Source organism: Copadichromis virginalis, linkage group LG1, assembly GCF_057382275.1.
Source record: "Copadichromis virginalis isolate Kocher_CV1m ecotype Utaka linkage group LG1, C_Virginalis_male_GT1.1, whole genome shotgun sequence".
Taxonomy (NCBI): domain Eukaryota; kingdom Metazoa; phylum Chordata; class Actinopteri; order Cichliformes; family Cichlidae; genus Copadichromis; species Copadichromis virginalis.
The window spans coordinates 17,935,043-17,956,459 of NC_140618.1; the positions used below are offsets into that span (position 1 = coordinate 17,935,043).

The 21,417-nt window shown below is 41.2% G+C and overlaps 1 protein-coding gene across 1 annotated transcript in view; it reads left to right on the plus strand.

Annotated features, from left to right (window-relative positions):
• The first annotated feature begins 208 nt into the window (after positions 1 to 208).
• The window catches only part of LOC146718574 (chromodomain Y-like protein 2), a 46,453-nt gene continuing 25,244 nt past the window's right edge, over positions 209 to 21,417 (plus strand). The window contains exon 1 of the mRNA XM_085452878.1: positions 209 to 457. Coding sequence (XP_085309004.1) covers positions 434 to 457 — 24 coding nt within the window. The 5' untranslated portion in view covers positions 209 to 433. The remainder of the gene's footprint in view (positions 458 to 21,417) is intronic.

Below are 21,417 nucleotides of genomic sequence, written 5' to 3' on the forward strand. Positions count from 1 at the left end.
AATAAGGTAGGTCAGATCTTTCTATGACGCCACAGTGGACAGGTAAAGGGGATCATAGAAAGGGATCTGACCCAGCTGGTGTGTGTAAACACAACGCGTATAACGTCTCCCGCTGAGTGGATTGCAACAGAGCTCAGATGAGCTGGGCGCATGCAGACCATCAGGCTACATTCTTAGTCCGGGACTAATTTTTAGTCCTGTACTTCGGTATATGTAAACAGCACCGCCCCGATGGTTGCTTGTTTTAAGCGTGGAACGATCCGCCGGGCTCGATTGACACTGTCTGATCTGCTGCTGCGGATTGCTCAGAATAACAAGGCTGCTCGCTAATTCCCGTCTATCGGGGCTTTCGCCGAAACACCGAGAGAGTAGGGTCCAAAAAAAGCCAACAAGGCAGGCAAGAACGCCGCGCCGCCGCTGTCTGCACCCAAGAATGGCTTCAGGAGACCTTTACGAGGTAGGATAAAAACATGTCTACGGAAAATCCTCTGTAATATTGACGAATAATGGAATTAGGAAGTAAAGGGAAGGGCGTCGCGTATGCAAAAAGCGGTGTCCTAAGCCCTTTAACAGGCGAAACTAACCCGTTTTCAAGCTTGGCAAAGACGAGATTGCCTAATTTAAGCTTATACTTTATGTCGCTTTTGATATACTTTGTCATAATTCTTCACGACTGTAGTAAATGGATAAGATGTAATTTACGGGCTGAACTCCTCAGTCTGTCGCCGAGTTGAAAGTCGTGGTAAAGTGACAGCAGCGCTGAGCGAACGGGCATGGTGAATAGCTACAGACGGAGTGATGGTTCTGAAGGTGCACATACGTGCCAAAAGATATTTTGTCATCACAGCCTCGACAGCGGCGTTAGTGTCACAGGCTGTTTGGCAGACAGAATCAGACACCGGTTTATTTTTGTCAAACGGCGTACGCAACTCGGTGCGAGCTTCTTTCATGGTTGATGCGTGATTTTTGTGAAATTTTGACTCTCGTAGTTATGGGCTTAAAAGTTGCCCGAATGGGTGACAGGAAGGTCACGCTGCCCCCGTGCGCAACATCACTCTGGGAGTGTGTGGGGGCCCGGCGAGGGGGGCGTTCAGAAATTGCACAAAGGCTGGCTCCCTCATCAGTTTTGTCAAATCTGACACATGCTGTCATTAGCTTTTGTCACTCTGGTGTGGTGTCTCGTGTTTGAGCTTATGGTAGAGACACAGATGGGTCTCCCAAGGACAAACAAGTGTACTTATTTAAAGTAATGTACAAAGTTTAAACATGTCACAAAGTCCATCTGAGGAAAAGCTTGGGCATCCACTGAGTGTTTTTAAGTAGATAACATTATCAGCTCACAACACTGCCAAATAATGCATGATGAGTGAAGCTGGATGTCAGCTAAAATACAATAGACTGAATAAGTGAGTGGCATTTATTGCATTTTCCCAAATAGTTAGAACCACTGACTTTAATATTCCGTAAATGAGTGCTCTTTGTCTCAGAAACACATTAAAACTAAAGTAAGATAACACAAGGTTGCCAAAAAGAGAACACATTGGGTTACATTTTACACTTGATCGTTACACCACCACCCCTCCACTCTCTTACTACTGCCACTATTATTTAGTTTGTTTAAAAAAAAATATTTACTTAATTGCTCCATTTTAGCATAAAGTTTGGCCTCCTCTACCGAAAAATCCAAGGTCCACTACTGACCATGTGTCCCAAATTGTAAAAATTTAGATCAGATCTCTAATCCCTAAACCTAACCAGGGAAAATGGCAGGCTAGCTTGGGTAAAAGAACGAAAGTTGAGGCTCACAAAGATGTGTGCTGCTAAAGTTTCTGGGCTGCTTTCCTCATAAGCTATCCCTCAAGATTTTCTCCATTAAAAGCAATGCATTGTCCAGGATTGTAACATCTAGTGCTTTACTGAATCATTACATTGGTGTCATGCATTCATGAACTACCACTGAGCTATGAAAGCTACTTTCAAGACATTATGCAGTAATTACTGTTGATGTGTGGGGAAAATCCGTCAGCATGCTGTTCACTTGTAACTGTGTGAGTGTACCCTTACACAGGTGAAGTTATTCTGAGCAATTCTGTACTTTTGTTTTGAAGTTTGACTCTTGACACCTCTTCTTGTTCTAAGCGGGCTGTTGCCTTTATGTGAAACCTGCCTCATGTGGCAGCCTGTACTATAAACCTCAAGACTGATCAGTTTTGTATAGAGCTGAAATGACTGCTCATTGCTGAGCAGGTTTTGCTAACAATAATCTGTCTTTGAGTCATTTCTCTGCTAAAATGACTACAGCTGCATCTGATGCCACAGTTGCCAACTGCCACAGTTAAACTGTATTTAACTGGAGAAGCTGACCAGTGTTTACCTGTGCTGCATACCTTTTAGTTTAAAAATGACCATGGAAAAGGGTTGTTTGACATTGCTGCAAGAGTTAATTAACTCTTGCAAATTTAATTCAGTAATAAGTTTTGCGGCCTGTTACCTGATCCATGATAAATTAAACATGATAAATTGAATGTCAGTTCCTCTCGCACTCAGTTCCTTCTTCCATTGTACTTGGAGCTTGGTACCCAATCTCGGGTGGGAGTGATGATATCTACCCCCTGACCTGTCGTCCTGGCTCCACCTTGCCGTAGCATGTGTGTTGTATTTCGTCAACCTCTAGCTGTGAGAGCAGTCCCTTCTTCCGAATGTTGTTTCACCGTCAGTAGTGGGTATCGAAGATTCCATAGGTCCCTCATCCTATTTATGTAACCCGTCCGCTGGGGTTACTTGCGTAGTAGCATTCCAACAGCGCCCTATTTTCGTCTCTTGTCCTCTGATGGCTTCTCGTTCTAGTAGCCCACTTCTTATCAGGGAGCCCTGGTTCCTTAGTACCTGACGAGGACCTTGTTAATGCGGGCGACGTCCGAGCCAGTATGGCTTCATATTTATCTGTTTTGCTCATGTCTGCGATGGGCTTGGTTAGCATAGTGGGTCTAGCCTAGGACCCTTACTGGATACACACAACCCAGTTGGGAATCGAACTTGCGACTCCCGCTCTTACCACTACGCTATCCAGCTGCTTAATGGTAATAACAAGATCTGGGCTATCAACACCTAGGCCCTGCCTGTGATCAGGTACCCTGCTGGGATAATAAGCTGGCCAAAGGATGAGATGGAAGCCACAGACATCAAGACCAGGAAGCTCCTGACCATGCATCAAGGGTTTCACTCCAAGTCCAGCACCCTGAGGCTGTCTGCTAAGGGGAAGGAAGGAGGCCGGGGACTGGTGCGCGTCAGTACCACAGTCCAGGATGAGACCACAAACATCTATGACTACATGAGGAAGATGGCCCCAACCGACCACATGCTCAGTGAATACCTCAGGCAGCAGAAATCCAAGAAAGAGGAGGAACCATCATGGAAGGAAAAGCCCCTGCACGGTATGTACCACCGGCAGATAGAGGAAGTGGCTGACATCCAGAAGTCCTACCTGTGGCTGGACCAGGCTGGACTGAAAGACAGCACAGAGGCACTAATCACAGCAGCACAGGAACAAGCTCTAAGCACAAGATCCATAGAGGCTGTGTAATCCAGCACATAACAGCAGGATGCAAGATGCTAGCAGGCAGGGCATACATGGAACACCATAACGAAGTGGTGGGCATAGTATACAGAAACATCTGTGCAGAGTAGGGCTGTTCGATATAACGATGTATATCGGATGACGATATAAAAACGTCTATCGTTTCATTTTATGCTATCGTTTGTTTCGTGGTGTCGCAAAATAAACTGTTTACAGCAATATTTTTTCATCCTTTTGATGGTCACTGTAGTGGCTACATTAATTTCTCCTTTCTCTTATATTTAATATAACCACACTACTGACGGACAAGCACCTGTTTTATGCGTTGTGGTTAGCAACAACGACGGTAACACCATCGCGTGTCCGCTTGTTTATGTTTCACATAAACCTTTCCCAATAAAGCTCAAGATCCTGTTGAGACTTTTCAAAATAAACTGAATCACGTGAAAGAGCAGATTATTTACGGAGAGTAGTAGAAGTAGTAGTAGAGGTAAAAAAGAGCTGCCAGGTGCGAAAAAATAAACCTTAGACTCAAACGTTAGAACAGGCTTTTCCCCGCAGCACGCCGTGTAATAAATACTCACAAAGAAAACGGCGGCCTTTACAACTTATGTCTAAAAATGTATAGTTTCATGCATCAGTTAAAACACTCGACTCCAGGTACACTACGCGCAGCTGGAAACACTTCCCGCAAGTCGAGCTGCCCGAGATTCACATAATTTACAGAAAATGTTACATTTTTGTGATTTATATCGTTATCGGGACGATAGAATTCTTATATCGGGATATGAGATTTTGGTCATATCGCACAGCCCTAGTGCAGCCTGGAAGCTAGTGGAAATGGTGGATGGAAAAAAACAAAGGGGACACCCCTCCCCATATAATACAAATGATTATTATTAACTGAAATGACAAAAGTGGCACACTTATGGAAGAGTTTAGGGTAGAGTCACTCGTGCATCTAAGGGTTAAGAAAACCTCTTCAAAACATCTAGCCCATTTAAGAACACTGTCAAGTAGGTAGGTGTATGATTGTCATAGTCTACAATCAAGAGGATCTTTCATGAATTTAAAGAGGGTTTACAACAAGATGCAAAGCATTGATTACATTCAAGAACAAGAAGGCCAGATAAGGCTTGGCCAGAAAACATCTTAAAGAGCCTGCACAGTTCTGTAAAAGCAATCTTTCAACAGATGAAACCAAGATTGATTAGTACCGGAATGATGGGAAGAGTAAAATATAAACAAGGAAAGTGAAAAAGTTCATCGTGTGAAGAATGCCACATCATCTGTCAAATGTTGTGGAGGCAATAATATGGCATGGAAATCTATTGCTGGCAGTTTCTAATGATGACGTGACTGCTTATAAAAGCAGCAGGATGACTTCAAAAGTGTTCAGGACTGTACTCTCTGCTTAGATTCTGTCAAATGCTGCAAAACCGATTTGACAGTGCTTCACAGTGCAAATAGATTATGACCCAAAACATATGGAAAAGCAACTCAAGAATTTCTCAAGGCAAAGAAATAGGATATCCTTCGATGACAAAGTTAGAAACCTGATCTAAACTCATTAGAGCATGCCTTTCAGTTATTGATGACATAACTGAAGGCAGAAACCCACAAACAAATAGCAGGTACAGGATGCTGCAGTAAAGGCCTAACAGAGCATCTCAAGGGAGGAAATGGAGCATTTGGTGATGGCCGTGGGTTCTGAAACTTCAAGCAAGTATTAAAAACAACTCAAACTTCACTTTATATATCAGTGACGTTAGTCACTTTATAAATCACTTTGATCCTTTGTAAATGGGAAAGTACTTATAAAAATGGCTGCACTTCCTAAACACTTAATGCAACATTTCTCTCAAAGGCTTTAAATAAAACCTTTAAACAATCAAATCATTGATTTAAAATCTGCTGTGGGGGTGTAGAGAGGCAAAAATACAAAAATGTGTAATTGTCCAAAAACTTCTGGGCTGTGCATTGCATTTTATTTAGCATGCTCATTAGTATTTAATTTCATGATGAAAACAAAAGCAAGGTGATCACAGGCAGCATTGTTTTTCACATTTATAAAGAAAGGCACCAAGTCTTGATGCTTTTATTTGAAGAGGAACACCTTAAGGTTTCTCATAGGTTTCTGTTGGAATGTTTGGAAACCCGTGTTTTTATCTTTTGCTGTGCAAAGTTCTCTAGCTAGAAAATAAAATTTTAAAAACATGTTGAGGAGTCAATGAGATGGAATCTGTGCCAAAAGGCATTGGAGTAAATATGTAGTCATGTCCAAGAGTAACTGAGAGAGGCTGAGACCAGTGCTGTATATGAAAATTCAGTACTTCAGTGGTATCATTTGACGTTGGGGAAAAAAGTTAAATATTTGACCTGTAATTATGTTGCTGGATTCAATATTTGGTCTGTAATGCTTTCTCTGGAGGGTATTTCTTAAATTTCACTTATCTATTGAATCCCTTCTTTAGTTCTCAGTAAACCAGATCATCGTTTTCCTTCTTAGTTGAAAATAGTTATTGGTGAGTTGTGTTGAGTGTGCGCGCGCGCGCGCGCGCGCACACACACACACACACACACACACACACACACACACGCCACTTTGTTTGGTACACTTGCTTAACTGCTTGTTAATGCAAATATCTAAACTATCTAGTCTGCCAATAGCATGGCAGCAACATGCATTTAGGAAGGTAGATATGATAAATTCTGCTCTGGTTCAAACCAAACATCAAAATGAGGATGAAAGGTCATTTAAGTGTTTTTGAATGTGGCTTGGTTGTTGGTGCCAGATGGGTTGTCTGAGTATTTCAAAAACTGCTGAGCTGCTGGGATTTTTCCATACAAGCATCTTCAGTGTTTACAGAGAATGGTGCAAAAGAGAGAAAGCATCCAGTGAGTGGCAGTTCTCTGGGTGAAAATGCCTCGTTGATGTCGGAGGTCAGAATACAGTAGCCAGTCTGCTTCGAGTTGAGGGGAATTAAAAAGTAACACAACCCAAGGCATGCAGACGAGTGTCTTGGAATGTACAAAACACAACCTTGAACACACAAAGCCCTCAAATCATCAAAGACTTAAAGTTGTTGAAGTTGTCAGGGCACCCAGACAGAAATATGAATTAGCTGAGAATGGCAAATGACCAATAACTTATACACAGATAACTTTATTTTTTATTTTTTGCCTGTCCTGTATGACACTGTAGCAATCAGAATTATTGTCTGAAGGCCAAGAAAATGCCCAACAATTTACTTTCCCAAGTGGACCTTTTGCCAAACTGCTCCACTTGATTTTCATAGTTTATTCGATCTTTATTATTTATTTTTATTTTAAGTTATTACAGTTAGAAAGGCCAGGATGGGGATGGGAAAGAGAAATAAAAAGAACAGAGAAGTTGGGAAGAGAGTTAAGAGAAGGAGAGGGAAAGACAAATGGAGGAGGAGAGGGATAGAGAGAAAAGACACTAAAAGTTTGCTTCACTACCTGCTGAGAAAAAAAACAAGCAAAAAGAAAACAGCACAGAAGGGAAACTATAGCAACAACCAACATAAGCATAGGTATCTGTAAATAATAAATACTTAATCTTACTGAGCAGCACACAAGACCGACAATGCATGATATGTTTAGAGGCAGCAGCCAACCAAGCTAACCTGGAAAGAGCTGACGAGAGCTCTAGACGGGGGGGGGTCACCCAGCAGCCATGGTGCAGAAGCTACAGGGGGCTGCGGCAACGTGCCTGCAGGCTCGGCCATCAGACAGCTGTGCCAGAGTGGACCGAGCCCCGGGCCCAGAGGCTGAGCCAGGCCACGCCAAGCAGCCACTGGGAGTGAGCCTGTAGATACCTGAGCGCCCAGCCCCGGACACCAAGAACCACTAGTGCACTAACGGCTGAGGGCATCAGCCACTGGCAGGGAGTGTAGTGGGGGGGGAATAGGCCTCCACACCTGGGGGGTGCCCAGATGTTCCCAGAGAGGTGAAGTCTAAGACCTGTCCTGACACATAGTCATAGACATAGAGAAACTGGCACACACAGACACAAGCATGCATTTCCACCCTCATGCACACATATACGAATATTCAGCACTCGTCCAACGTGGAGACAAGCAGAAATGAACACTGTATGCACACCCTCACTCCCCAAACATACTCTATAACCCAGGTCCAGGTACCATCACCCCCAGAGGGGCAATTCGCCCCCAGACCCAGGAGATGTTGCCCTTTTCCCTGGGGTGGAGACAAGCAGACCGCCCCGGTCCTGCAACAGCAGTGAGGCCCAGCATCCCAGACCCCGATGGCGAACAGAGAACGGGGGTGTGAAGATCGCATAACTCTCTCCGCCCGCTCATATGTGGTGTTGCTGCGTGCTGTTCTAAAGTGCATTTAAAGCACAGGAAGGGCATGGTGCTTCCTGCCCGAAAGCAGCAGGTGTCAGCACGGCCCCTCCCGAGAACCCTCAATGTCTACATGTATTTAAAATTGAGAGGTGGGCACCGACACCAGAGGTGAGGTTGAATACACAGACTGTATTCAACCTGGACGCCGTATAGTGTGCCCACCCCCACGGCCCTGTATGTATCTGCTATGAGAATATTAGTAATGTGGATGTCTAGGTTGTGAAATAAAATTGAGGCACAGGTGGCCAGAAGGGGACAGAGGAGGAATGTCTCCCCTGCACCTCAGTGATGCACCTGTACACCAAGGCCCTGCATCTGTGGGGGTGTGATGGAGTGGGAAGAGGGAGGCAGTTGGGGGGGGCTCAGCTCAGATAACTTATTTTTGATTGACTAAACAGCACGCTGATGACGGGTGTGGTTGGCAGCATCATAATTTTGAATTATTGGATAGTCTGTCTGTCACATTTTCACAAGAATAGATAATGGTGGTTAAAGGTCAAAGTTACTGTGGTCTAGCATCCATTACATTAAAGTGTTTTTTAATGCTTTCCACATCTGCAATTCTTTTAGGGTCCGCTTGGGTCGCAGTGATGTAAATTTCGTCATCAGATATGAAGGACCACATAAGAAGGGGTGCACATAAGTGGTCCGCAGGTGCGCATACACTGTCAAAATAAAAAACGCGCACCAGGTAAGAAAGACATTTGTTTAGAACTCTTAAAGATGTCAAAGAAGCAAGCTCCTTTAAGCAATTACTTTGGTGTTCCTCCAGCTCCAAAGAAATGTCAGAAGGAGCCCGAACCGCAAAAGAAGCACCTATTCTCGGAAAAGTGGTTGCAGGAGGTGAGCTGGCTTCAAACAAATGATGAACGCACAGAGATTTGCTGCAGAATATGCCGTGAAAATCCCACTCTAGCGGACAAAAACAGTACCTTTTATATGTACGCAAACGCGCGTTGCAACTTCTTATCTGGTGCGCGTCTTTTATTTTGACAGCGCATGCGCACCTGCGGATCACTTACGTGCACCCCTGCACATAAGCATGTGCCTGCCATTTTTTTGCAACCATGCTGATTCGTCCGTGGAGATTTTGCATTAAAATGCATTAACTACACATGTGCCCAGGCTGTGGATTTCGAAGAATTAGAACCGGAATGCCTACACGGCTGTTGGGTCTTCAGTTGTCCATAACATAGTATAATCCAGGCTTAAGTGAATACAATACTGTGCAAAACTCTTGAGCCATGCTTCATGTCTTTATAGCTTGATGAGAAATGACTGCCACAATTTATTTAAAGTGGTGCAAAAATACATGAATATACAATACATAAAGCAAAAAGCTTTATACATAGCCTGAACTCTCTTAGACAGCTTTTTTTTGTAATTTCATTATGTAGTCTTTGGTAATAATTCTCCAGGCTTCTTGAGGGACGTTCAGCAGATGTTTACTCCCTTTTGTTCTCTGTCGAGCTGATCCCATAATATTTTGTTGTTGAGCTCCAGGCTCTGACTGGTAATGTTCCATTGTGTTTTTGTTTTAGCCAGGTTTGCTTTTTACATTACACCATTAAAACAGAAGTTTTTATGTCTGAATTGGAACCCAGCATAGAAATAGAAGTCAAAGAATGTGACACAAGCTTGTGTGCGTGTGTAAGCTTTTACTATCATGGGTTTGACATCATTGTTATGCAATACACAATGCAGAAAAACCATGCCATTGATTAAAAGATAAGCCTACGATTCCAATGGATTGGAGAATTTGAAACTTGCTCTCGCCTACAAATGTTCTCAATTCCCAGTACTAGTCAAAGATCAGTGTGACTTTCCAAAAGACATTTATGTCCATAGCTCACAAATCTTTAAAAGTAGGAAATAATAGTTTTTTTGTTTTGTTTTTTAAATAAAGGATGTATTCACAGGATTAAAGCAAAAGCATATTTTATCATTAGCATTAATTCATCCAACGGCCAGAAACAACAGAAAGGTGCTTAGATTTTTGTAAGAAGCGCAGACTTTAAAGCTAACATAAGAGGAGTCATGGGTAACTTAAAAAAAACTCATAAGAAGTTGTATAATCTTACATCTGTTGATAATTTTGATGAATCAATAATTTAAGATGCTAATCTCTCCACATACGCACTGTATCAAGAGGATTAGCATGCTACCCAAAGACCAGTGCAGCAGAATATAGTCTTACAGAGTCTGTGAAGGAAAAAATTGTAGACTTGTAGAGCTGGATTTCCCAAGAAAATGAAATTGTGCTAATACGTACTGTGGATTTTGTTACATTTGTGTCTGCAACCTGTCTGCATTCAGTGTTTGAATAACTCAGATTATTATGCAGTCAAGTGCTGGACTGAGATCGTGCCTCTGCAAGTGAAGGAAAATGTTCAGCAGTGGAAACTCTAGTTCAGCTTGGTGTTTCTGTGATACAAATGCTGTTACAGACCCAGCATGTCTGATATGTGAGGTGTGATGGTCCTCTGCCTCAGCTAGGCCTGCTGCATGTTTCCTGCTGTTTGCTCCTCTGTGTTGCCCTGTTGCAGGTTCCTGCTAGCTGGAGTTCATTTCCTCTGGAGCACTGAAGAACCAGCTGTCTCAGTCTTGCTGCCTCTCTTTACAGCCATGCCATTTGTTTGGTTCTCCTCAGCCTAATTATTTTAAGCTTTCCACTACACAACACCATATAACCTAATATTCAAATTTATCCAACTGCAAATACACTAACAACACCACAGGTCTCATAAAGTTAATTATGGTTTCTCTTTCAGTGAATACACTGGTCAATTTTGGCTAAAGCTGTATTTCTCCTGTTACTTGTTCTGGCTCATGAGTTGTGTCGAATCCTGGATGCAACCCATTGCAGTTGTTTTGGTTTGTGACATGTAGAATAGTAAAGTCCGTTATCTGCTTTGTGTGCTCGAGAATATAGTGTATTAGCATATTTTGTTAAGGCACCATTGGAGGTAAAATATTTAGAAGTTTATGTCAATTCTGGTGTGCCAGCTGTGGTATAACTGCTTTATTAGCTAAAATCTATCAGTGTGCATTGCCAGTACCTGCAGGCATTGATAATAGAAAACCAGTTCTAATATTTCCTAAGTGGCAACAATTTTTGATTGCCATCCCTAGGTGGTGGTGGATGGATTATCTACAACTACTTACAGGTGGTTTGGGCAAATGTGTGTGTGTTACCTACTTGGTTAAATCCTTGCATCCTCTTCCCACTTATTTTGCTTCCTTGTGGTATCAGGTTGCTGAGGATGTGGTGAAAGGGGTTGAAACAATGCTGGGTGTCGACCATTGTGATGGCCAAACCCGTGGCCACACTCTAAAGTCGGTAACTTTTGTATTTTCATTCTTCATTTGAACATAGTAATACATTTTAGTTGCCAATAACTTTATTGATTGGTTTGGATACATTTGTTCTATTTGTAAGCGCGCGCACATTTAGTTTACTTATGTATTCATACTACTTCGTTTCTTTGCTTTCTGACTAACCTTTGTCTTTTATTTCTTACCTGCCATCATCCCTGGGAGTTGCTGGACAAAAGATGGTAGCCAGGGTTTGAAACCATTAAATATGAAGGAAGATAATTGGACCACACCACCACTTCCTGCTGAAGGGGGGAATGTGTGTTTTCTTTACTTTAAAAACAAAGTATTTGTATTTAATTAAATATTTGAGTTTAGGGTTTAATGGTTTTTTTTGATTTTCTTCTTTAGTGTTTAGTTTATTAACAAACTAGATTGTACTGCATCGGTTGTGATTTATGATTGTGTTTTGTTTGTTACCCCTCATGTGTCACAATGGTCTGATCAGCCATTATATATACCCTTGTATGTCATTTCATGTGGAGGTCAATTATGTTTGTTTGTAGCAGTCATTTGGTTTGTTAAGTTTGCAGTCGTTGCCTGAGTTCAGTTTTGTTTCTTTGACCGCTTTTATGAGCTCAACATTTATTAGTCTTGTAAATATAATTTTTGGGGGTTAAATAAATGGAAACTATATTTTTCTAATAATTCCTGGGCTCCTCCTGTTTTTCAACTCGGTCCATCACAACCATCAACTTTTGTTTTTACAAACGGTTCATTGATTATTCGGCTAGTTTTTGGTTTGGTTTTGTTACACCTGTTGAAAAGTCAGAAGTAATGTTAGACTGGCATTGAAAACATTCCGTCTCCTATTGTATTTCATTTGAGATCAGTCTGTTATTATGACTCCATTCTTATGGAGAGGCGTGTGATGGCTTACTGCCTTGGCTGGGCCTGGTGTTTGTCCCTCAGTATTTCCTTGCAGGTTCCTCCTAGGTGGAGTTCATCAGTTCAATTGGGAGTACCTGACCAGTCTTACTGGAGCATTTAAGACCTGCCTTTCTTGCTCTCCATCCACCCAGTATCATGCTATTTGTTTGGGTTAAGCCTGGTAATCTTAGATTTTACATTACAGTATTTTTCCAACTGTTGACACACCTCATAAAGTTAATGATGTTTTATGCCTCTTTTAGTCAATACATTTCTAAATATTGGTTAAAGTTGTGTTGTGTGACACCTTGTGAGCCAGAGTATGACAGTGGTTAGAAATCCACTCTAACTACTGTCACTATCTGTCGTCTCTTTATGGTTACAGCTGTAACCATAAAGAATTTTCACATTGTATACCTGTGTTGACATCCTTCACAGACCTTTGTATATGCTTGTTCCCACTTGTTAAGTCTGAGATGATGCTGAAAATGAAATTGGCAGTTGAGGGAGGACGTGCCCACCTCCACTCTCCCAGCTCATATTTAAATACTAATTGTTACGAAACCTCTCTGGTGTATGCTACTTAGCCCTTCTGTCTACCTCCTCCACTTTTATATTTTTCTCTGCATGTGATTCAGTTACATTTCTAAGTGCACCATTATGTTGGACTGTAAGCGTTTAACTCGCATGCATGTTCTAGCAACCACCTTAAAGCTCACCTGTCAAAAGGCTATTTACACCTCTAAATGATGGTTTCAGAGTATGGTTAAGGTCACAGCTGGACTTTCTAATTATCTGTTTCTTGGTAAACATACAATAACAGATTTCAGGTCCACTGTAATTTCCGTTTAAGTGAATATTCAAAAATATCACTGCAGGAAAATCTGAAAATCTTTTTTTAAAGGGCTTGGTTTTCACCGGTTTTATGTGTGGGTGAAAGGGCAAAATGCATTAAAAAAAAGCTACATCTACAAAAGTACCCATGTAATCCTTGATGTAGCTTAAATATTTTTATTAAATATTTTTACACCTAAAGCTGAATTTAATATAGAGTCCAGAAGTTGGACAAAAACTAGAAATGTTATTTTATTTATTTTAGGTTAAAAAGCCAATGTAGAGATGATATGAAATGGTTGACTTAACATTACTTGCTGGTCAGTATTGGCAATAAAAGCCAATCAGTGTCATTAATTTTTTAACGATGTGCTGGTAATGAGCAGCAAGAGAATCTGATTGAGAAAGCAAGGAATGCTGCATGTTCATACAGCAGGGATGTCAGTCACAAGGTGGTCTCACCCTAGTGGAGACTATATACCCACTAGGGATGGCTATAAGTCAAGAGGGGGTAAAGTAGGTCATCTTCTAATCGGAAGGTTGATGGTTTGATCCCTGGTTGTTCCACTTTCCAGTCTGAATGTCTTAGAATTCTTCGGCCAGATCTTGAACCCTGAGTTGTTCTCTGATGTGTTCATCAAATTATGAATGTGTGTGAATTTAAGATAGAAAGCACTTAGGTATAGAAACAAATGCTTGTGTGAATGAGTGAGTGAGGCATGTTTTATGTAAGAGTTTTGAGTGAACTGTGATAGTGTTGGGATGGCGCCCTTTTGCCTTCAGGACTGCCTTATTTCTGTGTGGCATAGATTCAACAAGTTGCTGAAAATACCTCGCATCTCCTGTTCTCACCACATCCCAAAGGTGTTCTGCTGGATTGAGATCTGGTGACTAAGGAGGCCGTTTCAGTCTAGTGAATTCATTGTCATGTTTAAGAAACCAGTTTAGATTATTTCAGCTTTGTAACATGGGACATTATCCTGCTGGGACCAGTCATCCAAAGATAAATGCACTGTGATCATAAAGAGATGAGCATCGTTAGCAACAATGCTCAGGTAGGCTGAGATTTACATGATGCTCATTTGGTACTAAGGGCACTAAAGTGTTAAGAAAATATAAATATCCCCAGTACCATGCATGTCATCTAGTAATAAGGAATTTAGTGCTTTGATCCTTGAATGCTACAGTATGCAGAATACAGTAAGCACTTGGGTGAAGAAAAAAGTGCTTGTACAAATGTGTTTGAATGGGTGAATGAAGCAAGTTTTATGAAATTTGAGCTTTGGTTGCTCAAGTAGAGTTTAATAGCACAATATAAAAACCAGTCCAATTACATTTACCATTAAATTTTGGTCAGCCAGGGGGAATTATTGACTCAGTTTCCTGTTCTTGGCTGACAGGAGTGGCATTCAGTGTGGTCCAGTGTGGTATTCTGCTGCTTTAGCACACCTCAAGGTTTAATGTGTGATGTTTTCAGCATACCTTGGTTGTAACAAGTTGTTTTTGGGTTACCCTTCTGTTGGCTCAAAGTAGTCTGGCCATTCTCCTCTGACTTCTGGCATCAACAAGGTATTTCACCCAGTGAGCTGCCTATCACTCGATATTTTCTCTTTTTTTGTGTATGGGAAAATGCCAGTAAATCAGCAGTTTCTAAAAAATTCAAACCACTTATCTGATGCCAACAACCAATGCAATAAGTCACTTAAATCACCTTTCATCCTCATTCTGATTCTGGGTTTGAACTTAAGCAGGTCTTCTTGATCATGTCTGCATGCCTAAATGCATTGAATTGCTGCCATTGCAGATATTTCCATTAACAACCATTTAAACAGGTGCAGCTAACAAACTGATTGGTAAGTATAATTTACATAATGAACCGAATGTTGTATTCAATAAAACATGATCTAGTGATTGAGACCATAAACTCATCAGGAAAGTGTTTACTGAGGCCAAAGTTCATTTTCCTATCGACCTCTATACAACTAGACTCCCATTTTGCGGCCAGAGGAGTTGCCCACTGCTGGTTAATAACTGTTACATTTTTTACATTGCCACATACAGGATATTGCGGGTTTTTTTTGTTTTTGTTTTTGATAAATGCTATTTTTGGGGGAGTCTCACCAAAGAAATATGCAAAGTTACTAAATCTAGTGACGGTATTGTAAAGCTGGGAACATGAAGAAGCAATGCAAACCAGCCACCTTTTCTCCTTGATTTTATGGGCTTAGAACTTTATCACATTGCTAAAACTTGTGATGAAGCTTTAGCAAATCCTAACCAGTTACTACTCCTAACCAGTAGTGACTGGTTAGGAAGGTTTAAAAAAACTGTCATTAGAAATTTTCAGTTAAAGCCATTTCCAGAGTTTGATCTTTCTTTTAATTAAATTTGTAACATCCAGTGACCACAGGGTTCACAAAGCAAAGGAGAGAATGTGATACTGATGCTAAATGATGCTTTAAAATTAGACAAAGGCTATAAAAATATGTCTCTAGCTTGCAGTTTTCTATTATTCAATTCAATTTAATTCAATTTTATTTATATAGCGGAAAATCACAGCAACAGTCGCCGCAAGGCGCTTTATATTGTAAGGTAGACCCTCCAATAATACATACAGAGAAAAACCCAACAATCAAATGACCCCCTATGAGCAAGCACTTTGGCGACAGTATGAAGGAAAAACTCCTGTTTACAAGGAAGAAACCTCCAACAGAACCAGGGTCGGGGAGGGGCGGCCATCTGCTGCGACCGGTTGGGGTGAGAGAAGGAAAGACAGAAGACAGAGATTAATAACAAGTACAATTTAATGCAGAGAGGTCTATTAACACAGAGTGAGTGAAAAAGGTGACTGAAAAGGAAAAACTCAATGCATCATGGGAATCCCCCAGCAGCCTATGCCTATTGCAGCATAACTAAGGGAGGATTCAGGGTCACCTGATCCAACCCTAACTATATGCTTTAGCAAAAAGTAAAGTTTTAAGCCTAATCTTAAAAGTAGAGATAGTGTCTGTCTCCCGAATCAAAACTGGAAACTTTTCAGTTTCCATAGAAGAGGGGCCTGAAAACTGAAGGCTCTCCCTCTCATTCTACTTTTAAATACTCTAGGAACAACAAGTAAGACAGCAGTGCAAGAGCGAAGTGCTCTAATAGGGTGATATGGTACTACAAGGTCCTTAAGATAAGATGGGGCCTGATTATTTAAGACCTTGTATGTGAGGAGCAGGATTTTGAATTCAATTCTGGATTTAACAGGAAGCCAATGAAGGGAAGCCAAAACAGGAGAAATATGCTCTCTCTTTCTAGTCCCTGTCAGGACTCTTGCTGCAGCATTTTGGATTAGCTGAAGGCTTTTCATGGAGTTTTTAGGACTTCCTGATAATAATGAATTACAGTAGTCCAGCCTGGAAGTAATAAATGCATGAACTAGTTTTTCAGCGTCACTCTGAGACAGGATATTTCTAATTTTAGAGATGTTGCGCAAATGGAAGAACGCAGTCTTACATATTTGTTTAATATGTGCATTTAAGGACATGTCCTGGTCAAAAATGACTCCAAGGTTCCTCACAGTGTTACTGGAGGCCAAGGTAATGCCATCCAGAGTAAGAATCTGGTTAGATACCATATTTCTAAGCTTTTCAGGGCCGAGTACAATAACCTCAGTTTTATCTGAATTAAGAAGCAGAAAGTTAGCGGCCATCCAGGTCTTTATGTCTTTAAGACATTCCTGCAGTTTAACTAATTGGTGTGTGTTATCTGGCTTCATAGATAGATTGAGCTGGGTGTCATCAGCATAGCAGTGACAGTATATGCTATGTCTTCTGATGATACTGCCTAAGGTAAGCATGTATAATGTAAATAGAATTGGTCCTAGCACTGAACCCTGTGGAACACCATAACTAACCTCAGAGTGTGAAGAAGACTCTCCATTTACATGAACGAATTGGAGTCTATTAGATAGATATGTACTTTCCCCCCCTGCCCGCCCCACCCGAGTGCAGCACAGTCTCCCAACCGTGGTGCTTTGCTCTGTGTCATCCAGTGGGCATTTTCTTTGCAAGTAGTGTCACTTTGTCGGCATCTCTCCGATTTGTAGATCCACCACCGCTCTGTGATTAACCCCCGCCCTGCCCCTCCGTCTCCTCGAGTGAGGCTGGCCCAGGATGGGGGGGCAGCACGGTGTCACGGTGGTTAGCACTGTTGCCGCACAGCAAGAAGGTCCTGAGTTCAATTCCACCATCAGGCCGGGGTCTTTCTGTGTGGAGTTTGCATGTTCTCCCCGTGTTTGCGTGGGTTCCCTCCGGGTACTCCGGCTTCCTCCCACTGTCCAAAGACATGCAACTTGTGGGGATAGGTTAATTGGATAATCCAAATTGCCACTAGGTGTGAATGTGCGAATGAAAGTGAGTGCGAATGGTTGTCTGTCTCTGTGTGTTGGCCCTGCGACAGACTGGCGACCTGTCCAGGGTGTACCCCGCCTCTCGCCCTATGACAGCTGGGATAGGCTCCAGCGCCCCCCGCGACCCTGAAAAGGATAAGCGGAAGCGAATGGATGGATGGATGGATAGATAGATATGATACAAACTAGAGATGGACCGATCCGATATTACGTATCGGTCCGATACTGACCTAAATTACTGGATCGGATATCGGAGAAAAATAAAAAATGTAATCCGATCCATTAAATATCACAAAAGCAGCTCACAAAACTTGCAACACGCCGTAACTCACCTCAGAACGTTAGCACGTCGGAGCAGTATGCATCACGTGATAGAGCGGCTGTGGCATGCGGGACCTGTCGATGGTCTGGATAGCATTTGGAGCTTCGCTAGCAACCCGGCATTTCATCTCCGACAAAGTTATCCCCGAGAGAAGTAAAGCAAGTGTGTAAGTCCATCTCTGAATGTAAAGCATTCCTGCGTTAAGCTTAACAAACAATATATGGAGCGACTGCCTCTTCTTGCTGCTACTTCAATCATGAAACTGCTTAATGATCAGCTGATCGGCTTTTCTGTCGGGACTCCGTCTCTCTTCTTTGTTTTTGGCCCACTTTGCACCAGAAAGAGGAAACCAGCGGCTGAACAACAGCAGCACGTTTAAGCTTGATAAGCTGTTGTTAGAATTTATTTAATATTACTTTCTACACCAGGATCTTTTTCTACGTAGCTGACGCTGGTAACTGTGCAGGGGCGGATCTAGCAAAGTTTAGCCAGGGGGGCCGATAGGGCATGAACAGGGAAAAGGGGGCACAAAGACATACTTTTCTTTCTTATTCTCATTTAAAATGTCTGGCTGTTATTAAATAATTATCTGAATCTTACACCCAAAGTTTTAATCTGATGTAAAATGTATAGAAGTCCATTACTGTATATAGTAACTGTTAAGTCTAATATACCCTAGTAAGCTATAGTACTTTTTCCTTTGGGAAGGTACCATCTGTGCAGTCTGCAATTTTGTTGAAGAAAGATGTTGAATCTATTTAATATTTCTTGAAAAATAATTGATTTCTGTGCATTTTTTTTCACACTGCATCAAATTAAGGTTGATTACGTCGATTAAGCATCATGAGGTGGAGCGTGAGGGGTGGTTCCCTATTTTTTATTTATTTATTTTTGTTGTTGCTGGGAGTTGGAACCCTATTAGTTAGGTTGCTTAATATTTACGCTAAGTACTCTTTAAAATACCAGAATAGGGAGGATGGTGTAGGTTTAAGTTTATTAGATTGATCAGTATTTCGGAACTATGAAATATTTTTTTTTGCATACAGGTATAACAGAATAGCTTTAGTGTAGTTGTTGTTTTAAACTTGAGTATGAACTTATACAAAATGCAGCAAGATATTTAAAAAAAAACCAGTTTTGTTGATTAAAAAACACTATATCGGATTCATATCGGTATCGGCAGATATCCAAATTTATGATATTGGTATCGGTATCGGACATAAAAAAGTGGTATCGTGCCATCTCTAATACAAACCACTGCAGTGCAGTACCTGTAATACCTACAGCATGTTCTAATCGCTCTAATAGAATATTATGGTCGACAGTATCGAACGCTGCTCTGAGGTCTAGCAGGACAAGCACAGAGATGAGTCCACTGTCAGAGGCCATAAGAAGATCATTTGGAACCTTTACTAAAGCAGTTTCTGTGCTTTGATGAGCTCTGAAACCTAACTGAAACTCTTCAAATAAGCCATTCCTCTGCAGATGATCTGTTAGCTGTTTGACAACTTCAGTGATTTTTGAAATGAAAGGAAATTGAGTTTGCCAGAGATTAGCCTATAATTAGCTAAGACAGCTGGGTCTAGAGATGGCTTTTTGAGTAAAGGTTTAACTACAGCCAGCTTGAAGACCTGTGGTACATAGCCGATTATTAGAGATAAATTTAGAGCTGGGCGATATAAGATTTTTTTTCATATCACGATATGTTTTTTTCATTTCAGGCGATAACGATATCTATCACGATATCAGCCAAATAACTATATTTGTAAGATTTAAATGTACCGTTGCTCACAAGTAAAATGTGAAATAATCAGCAGCTTGTTTTGATTTAAATATTTATTTCCCATAATAAGTTCAACAGGGTAGATGTACTTAAGGAACATGAGACTTTTTCAGATAAATAAAGGCAAATATTGCAAACTACACAAAAGGCAGCCGCTAAAGCGTTTAAGTTTCAAAATAGAACAAACGAAACAGACTAAATTGTCAATTCCACTTAGAAACAAAATATTAATTCTAAAAATAAATCTTAGTTTGTTTACAGAAGAACAGACAAAACTGACTAACTTTTGTCAATATCAAATAAACTGAGAACTAAAAGGAAATTCTCGATCTCTCCTTGTTGTATAGCTGAGCTTTTCAAACAGTTTTAACAGTTACTTTAGTCTGACAAAAGCCGAATGACGAATTAGCGCTTCCAGTCAGAGACTGAGGCTACGTCCACACGTACACGGGTATTTTTGAAAACGGAGATTTTCCGTTTAAAAAAAAAATCCCATCCACACATAAAGGGAGAAATGAAGGAAAACGCTGCTATGAACATGCCAAAGCAGCAGGTGGAGCTAGATTCCTAACCGTGCAGAAATGTTGGCCAATCAGAAGTCTAGAAGCCTCGGTGGGAAAAAGTAAACAAAGCTGGGGCATAGAAGCAGAACCGAGTCGTATGTGTGGAGGGACAGTAACTGTGTGTATATGTAAGCATTTAAACACTGCAGAGAGTAGAATTAACAGTATTGTAGAAATTCATTTCACTGAAACAATAACTTGGCACACAGTGTGACGTCAAAAAATGCGCACACCTTTGACGCTGCGTTTTCTCCGTTTTTCTAGTCCACACGTAAATGCAAAAACTGAGTTTTCAAAAATATCCTCCCTGGCCGGAGTTTTTAAAAATCTTCGTTTTCAGTAACCAAAAACGCCGTTTACGTGTGGACGAAAGGTGCAATCGCATAGAAAAATCTGCGTTTTCAAAAATACCCGGGTACGTGTGGACGTAGCGCATGCACCAGTTTATTGTATTTCCAGACTTGCTTTCGGCACAATTTACAGTGCACGCTACTGTTTTTTGTCAGACTTGAAATAGCCGAAATACCTTCACACTACGGAACTTCTATGGCTCTTCCGTTCGACAATCTCTCCGGCATTGGAACCATCATCTGTTTTCTCTTCGGTCACGCTCGGTTGATTTTTCTAGTCGGCACACTCATTTCCTCCATTACCCGGGCGGTACGGTGGCTGGCTGCTTCCCAAACAAATACACATGTGCGGCTTGGCACTTGTGCTGTACGTAACAAGTCACGTGACGTGACGCTGCGGCTGTGATTGGTTCAGCTCTGCGCTACGTAATTTGGATTGGCTGTTCTTTTTTTTTTTTTTTTTTTAAGAGGACAAGAGCGGCGAGGTCTATCGCGATAGTTTAATTTTTCTATCGAGAAAAAGTTATATCGCGATACATATCGTTATCGTTCTATCGCCCAGCTCTAGATAAATTGATCATATTTAAGATTGAAGCATTAATTAATGGCATGACTTCTTTGAGCAGTTTTGTGGGAATGGGGTCTAAAAGACACATTGATGGTTTGGAGGAAGTAATTATTGAAGTTAACTCATGTAATTTGGCATGTAATTTGGAAAGGGGAGCTAAGGAGAACTGTGGATATAAAAACAAGATCTGGAGGGCAAAGACAGTTCAGATAAAGCTTCATGTCTGCTTGGAGGAAACTCCTTCCAACCTTTCTAATATTCTAATATTCCCCATAGTTGTGCATCTATTTACCTTGTATGCATTTAAAGCCATTTTCAGAATCTGAACTGTAGAGAGTGTATCTGTTCCTTTCCTTTTTAGAAATCAAGAAAATATAAAATTTGA